This window comes from Branchiostoma lanceolatum, chromosome 7, assembly GCF_035083965.1.
Source record: "Branchiostoma lanceolatum isolate klBraLanc5 chromosome 7, klBraLanc5.hap2, whole genome shotgun sequence".
Classification (NCBI taxonomy): Eukaryota; Metazoa; Chordata; class Leptocardii; order Amphioxiformes; family Branchiostomatidae; genus Branchiostoma; species Branchiostoma lanceolatum.
Genome location: NC_089728.1, coordinates 13213307 through 13219399, shown reverse-complemented (window position 1 = coordinate 13219399; position 6093 = coordinate 13213307). Strand labels below are relative to the sequence as shown.

At 40.4% G+C, this 6093-nt stretch overlaps 2 protein-coding genes across 2 annotated transcripts in view; both read right to left on the bottom strand.

The window, feature by feature from the left end:
• Positions 1 to 109: 109 nt before the first annotated feature.
• LOC136439445 (armadillo-like helical domain-containing protein 2) lies at positions 110 to 2555 on the bottom strand. The gene is made up of 4 exons (XM_066434896.1): positions 2326 to 2555; positions 1906 to 2013; positions 1572 to 1721; positions 110 to 414 (listed from the first exon to the last, which is right to left on the bottom strand). Exons 1-4 carry the CDS (start codon positions 2540 to 2542, stop codon positions 269 to 271), a joined length of 621 nt encoding a protein of 206 aa, XP_066290993.1. The 5' UTR covers positions 2543 to 2555; the 3' UTR covers positions 110 to 268.
• Positions 2556 to 4366: 1811 nt separating this feature from the next.
• Positions 4367 to 6093, bottom strand: part of LOC136438372 (uncharacterized) — a 110950-nt gene continuing 109223 nt past the window's right edge. Inside the window, exons 150-151 of the mRNA XM_066433140.1 lie at positions 5779 to 5930; positions 4367 to 5360 (exon numbers count right to left, since the gene is read on the bottom strand). Coding sequence (XP_066289237.1) covers positions 5240 to 5360; positions 5779 to 5930 — 273 coding nt within the window. The 3' untranslated portion in view covers positions 4367 to 5239. The remainder of the gene's footprint in view (positions 5361 to 5778; positions 5931 to 6093) is intronic.

Here is a 6093-nt window from a genome sequence, read left to right as displayed (position 1 = left end):
TGTTAAAGGAACAAAAGTACATGCTTGTTTCTTTCCTTAGTCTCCTCATAGACCAGTTCAGTGTATCGTTTGTGACGAACTCCTGGATGACAAAAAAAAAACAATACTGTAACGTCACAGAAATGATGTATTTCAAATTACAAATTACATGTTGTAACTTTCGGGCTTAGTAGAAACCTTGTCAACCAGTACCTACTATTGATAGCGAAAATCATAAACAATAATACTGTGTAAGTCTGCCGTAAATATTCTTATATTGTGATATCAGTTAGACGTCGTCTCCGAAGCCAAGTATGTTCAGTATGACGTTAGCCTCGTTGTCGTTCCAGTCGGACCAGTCCAGTGCCCGTGCGCGTCTCAGCTTTAGGTCAACGTTCAGAACATCAGAGGCGATGTTCAGGGTCGTGGGGTCATCTGGGGTCAACAGACAAGCTGTGTATTAGTATATTGCAGAAAAGAATCATGCAAGACCACCATTCAAGAATAAAGTCAAACTTGTATACATTGGCCACTTAAAGCCAAAGCAAGGGCGTGACGCAAATGGTCACAGTGAACTGGTGACCGACAGGGACAAACTAAAGCGTTCTCCTCTTACAGACAAGTGCTTGGGTTAATGGCAAAACGAATCAAAAAGTTTCCATAATGGCCAGATGGTCCGTATGTCGAGGTAATCGCTAGTAATTATAAATTTGACTGTATCGCCGTTTTCTTGTCGAACTACAATTTTAGTTTTGATGTTATGTTTTTACAAACACACTTTCCAAATTTAAAACGGTTTCATAAAATGAGTTGGAACGTATGGAAATAAAGCATTGAGTAAGAAAATGTGGAAGTGTTCATATTCAATTTTGCCTTCTATATAATAAAAATCCCTTGTGAATTCAATAATTGTTGTAAGTTTGAAACTGTAACCATCGTATCTCTTTCAACGCTCCTACTCTGCCGAATATGTATCGAGTCTTATTGTCTTGTTGCCCATACCACTAGTTTATTCCTTTCAAACAGTTATAAAGATATCCAAAGGATGTCAATACATACTACAGTGCGCTAGACTTCGTAAGCGTCAATTTAGTGCATTTATTTATTGCTTGTATGATGTTGGCTTTAACGTTATTAAAAAAAAAGGTGAATACATCGACTGGTTATTGTTTAAGGTTTTTCTTTGACAATCAAGAGAAATTACAGGGAAATTCTTGATTGCTAAAAGCTCTCTGTAATCATTTAAATCTATAGAGAGACTGCTTGCTGCTTTACGATTTCCCTTCGAAAGTTCTACTTGTAGATTATATCCCAATTCCACTGGGGGGTGGCGACCTCACTGCGACCTAAAATCTGGGGGTAGCAACCGCGCTGCGACCTTAAATTAGACAGAGCGCTCACTGAATTTCATTAATGATTATAAACGAATATTTTTACGCTTTGCGCATTTTGTTGTCCTTTCAGTCAGACTTTTTGCATGATATTCCAACCATGACATCAAGCATGACACCAATCCAATTGAGGTTGCAGTGAATTCGAAGTCACAGCGCGCGACCGCCGTCTAGTAGAATGGGGGCCTAAGTTTTACCTACCGGACACCATGAGTCTGAGTGTGTAGCACGCCCATCGCTGTAGGTTCGGCTCCCCCGTACCACTGGCCATGTTGATCAGACTCTGGATCAGTCCGAGTTTGCGCAGTTCGTTCAAAAGGGTGTCGTCAGAATAACTGATGCAAAACTCTCCTGTTGGGGAACGAGGAAGAAAAGGCAAGATAAAACATCACAACGATCCACAGCACCAGTTTAGTGTGTAACCCTCTCTGCGTATCTAGAAATGATGTTTGTTTGCTGATTTTGGACCAAAAGTTCAAAAGAACAGACAATAATTGCTGTAGATTAATACAACCAATGATGTCTTTATACTTACCCAGAGCACTCAAACAGGCTATTCTCAGTCTCGTGGACGAGTTCGCCTCGTTCAGTACGAAGACAATCTTACTGACGTACTCCAGCACTGCTTTGGAACAATCTCCGCCTGTAAACAACAACATGGATGTAGAATTTACGGGTGCAATCCAATTGCATTTGCTAAAAACAACATTTTCAAATTAGCGAACACATCAGAACAGTTACAATTACAAGTAAACTGGAGATTTTTAGTCAAAAGCATAACAGCTAATGTCCTTCGATGAGCTTTCTTTTTAATCGTATGGCGTTCTGCATTTTATATAGGCGTAGTCCGAACCTTCGCCAAAATCGGTACTACAGATACCTAAAATATGAAGTGTGTTGTTCTTACAATGAGTCTTTGTCGTTAGTTAGTTAGAAGCCAAATGACAGGACATACCGGTGAACGCCAGGTGCCCCATGGTCATGATAGCCGTGACTTTATCCTCGTCTGTCGCCCCGGGGTCCCTCAGTACGACCGCGCACAGCCCGACATCCCGGCCGTACCGGTTAGCGTCACCGTCCGAGAACTCGTCGTCTTTGCCGTGGAACTTGGCGAGGGCGGCGTCCACGTTCTTTTTCGCGGCGTCATACGCGCTCTTGACCTTGCTGAACATTCTGGTTGACTGTTCGCTCAAATGCGGCTCTTGGTTAGGAAGACGTTGTTGTGTTGATATGCGTGACTCGGTGTTTGTACTTGTTTGGGAGTTTTCGTCATGGTAACAGGCTGGTTCTAGAACATTTTCACCATGGTAACTGGATGGTTCTAGAACGTTTTCACCATGGTAACTGGATGGTTCTAGAACGTTTTTGCTATGAGCTTTGAGCCAGTCTCTTCCGGAATTCCATTGTTACAACAATGTCATGATAATTCCGTGTTTTAACTCACCTTGTTGTTCAATTAGAAATCCTTTCAGACAGATTGAAAAAAAGTTTGACAGCAATAAGAAATTGTGACGAAATGTGTCATAGAACGTTAAAACAAAAGTATTATTTGATTTCATTTTATCCCTTTACGCCATACGTCGATGGTGACGTTAGAGAGAATAATTCTCTGTTCAGCCGTTCTAGAATAGACTCCGTGGCAACGTCAACTGACTTCATACGAGGGACATACGCAGAACTTTTTTCATCACCCATTTTTTATCTGGCCCCTGCTGTACTCGTAAGTATAGACCTAACGTCTACGTTAAGCGTTCATGATTTCTTTATTACTTTAACTGGTATCCATTTAAGGTACCCGCTGGTATCTATCGATATTTCATGTTATCTAAAGGGAAGCCAGTCCCAGTAATTTGATCTGGGGGTGGTAGAGTGCGTGCGTTTCACAATGATAAAATCCATTGCAGATTACGTCTTTTGTTCTTATTGGGTATGTTTATATTGATGCATGTATCTCTGTGTTGAGTCACCATCAGCATCGGCTGACCCTTGTTTTGTACCGTGAACTTTTCAATAAAAATAAATACAACTTTAAAAGTTTCCCTAACCTCTACCTATAGACACCGACATTGGCCCTGAGGTTTGCGTGTCGTAAGCATGAGTTATATCAATACTACAAGGTGAGCCAGACCAAGCCCCGACGGAAAGTCTGGCTTTAAAATCATCTCGAGGAGGAAATGGTAGGTTAGAGACCTCCAGGAATCAATATTTTGTCTCCGTCTCCATCCGTTTGAATCCAAGTGGGCAGTCAGCGCGAAATTCGATACACGGTTCCCGCAACCACCTGAGCGCTTTGCTTCAAACTGTGTACTTTGGTGTGAAAACGTTATGGTCTGAGAGTAAAACAAATCAATCCACGTATCCTGAAACATCAATCAAAAGTCAGGAGCTTCAGGCATATCTATGGGGAACACTTTAAAGTTTCTGTAGCAGCTGGCGGTGAGCGCTCTGCAGTGCTAATATTCACAACACGTTCTCTCAAAGGAGACCCGTCAACATCCATTAAATCCAAGTTCCCAAATGAAGCTACATGTAGGTAGGAAAAAAATGAAGATTGGTCTTTCCCTCTTATAATTATTAAGGAGGCGTAGGCAAGGCCACATGAATTCGAATTTAGTGATGGCATACTGTAGATGCCTCAGATATGATGAATGTGGGAACGTCAAGTCACAATGCTTTTCTCTCTTTGTGGAATATCATATTTCAAGATACGTATCTCATTAAAAAGATTGAGTCATTTTGTACGTTGAAATCAATTTTTCCTTACGGAGATAATTCTGATGACTTTCCGATTAGAGTCAGTTCCGCGCATTTATGAAGAATGGATCTTTTATTAGTACGTTCTATCGTAACCGTTTCTGCAAGATTTAGCGCCAAATATATACCTTTTTCTCCGTTTTGATACCCAAAGCTGCCTGTATTTAACCCATTTAAGCCAACTCAGCTCCCTAAGGATAAGACAATCACCTATGATGAAAACCATTAAAACATGAGACAAGTTTTCTAAGTTTGACAACTTTTATTTTCCACACAAGGAGAAAAGTCAGAATGATAGCACACTCAAGGGAACACATTACATATAGTTCGTCTCTATATATTCATGCAGATTGACTTAACCAAATTATATAAGCTAATTTTATTGTAGTGCAGCACTTTTGGTGTGCATAGTAATCAATGATTCTTTATGGCCCCATTTTTGTAAATTTCCAATCACCTCATACACATCGCTCTGGCTGTTTCTTCATGATTTCCAATAGATACACTCCAATAAATTTCAATTCAAATGAAGTTGTAGGATGATTGTAAGTACAACTCAATTCATTTTATGTGTGCTACATTAATAAACGAGTAAGGATTTCAAAGGTGTACAGTCATTCCCTTTTCTCAATTCTAGCATAATTCTAGAGCTGACAAGTCATCAAATTCATCCAACATAATAACCTTTTTATATGTCATGGTATCGTGTGTGTTACACTTTTTAGTTTCCTTTTCCAATATTCCTGCATACCTTTATTTTATAGCTATGAACACTGTTGCCACAAAATACTACAGCAGCCAATCCTAAAAAGTATGATGTCAGATATCATGATTCACGGCATCGTTAATAGTCAACTTTCAAATCCTCACATTGTTCTATTCTAATTCTATGAACGAAATTGTGACAAAGAGGCAACGTTTAATACATCAATAAATTCAGTTTGATAACTTCTTAAATGCATACACATGCATGCACACATAAACTATTATGATCAGATGAAAGTTAACATGCATTTAGACAGCAAAAAGTGTTGAAATACAAGGTAAGATTAAAATCATTGTAAATTTCAATGGCTTTCCGTTTGCATGGTTTCCACTCATGATTAGCAGACGGCTCAGGTTTCAGAGGAGCCGACGACGTTCGGGTTTGGCCAGGCCTCCCCGAGCTCAGTCTCACTGGTACTGGTGCTGGAGATGTCCCACTCATTACTGTAGGGCAGGCTGTTGGGGACAGCACTGTGGAGATACAAAATAACATTATTAAAATTAGAAATACTGAATCAGATCTAGATCTGTTGACATGATCATGGAGAGCAACAAGGAGTTTTGACATTTGCAAGTGTTGAGACATCTTTGGGACCCTGTAATGTTTTGTTTAGAGTGAGGAATACTTTATACTTCAAGTCCAGATGTCTCTTCAGTCAAGTTTTATAATTGATTGGTATTTTTAACAAAACAAATCCCTGAAAAAGCAGATTTCATCATAGCCGCCCAAGAACAGATGAAACCCTGCATTCCAAATAGTAGGCAATTCTAACTTTTAGGAAATAAACATTACCTCCTGAGAAGGTTCTAAATCATGCGATGCATTCAATGCATACATGATTATAACAAACCAGAATCTCTCAGCTAAGCACAAGAAAGAGCTACGCACTGCTTCATGATGGCGACCACGATTCCGATGAGCAGCCCCATCCCGAGGATGGACAGCACGACGATCACCCCGATCATCCACCCTGCGGGGTACGGTTCCTCGGGTAGCAGTCCTGTCCCCAGGGTCATCTTCACCACCCTGCTACCCATCACCTGGGGTGGGGGTGGGAGAGGGTTACATTACGTTATTGTAGGTGTTTACAGTCAAACCTGTCAGTAGTGATTGCTCAAGCTCAAAAGATTTGCAGAAATGGTCACAGTGGTCACAGTGGTCAGTGACAGGATTACCAATATTTGGGTCAAAGGGTAAAAGTAA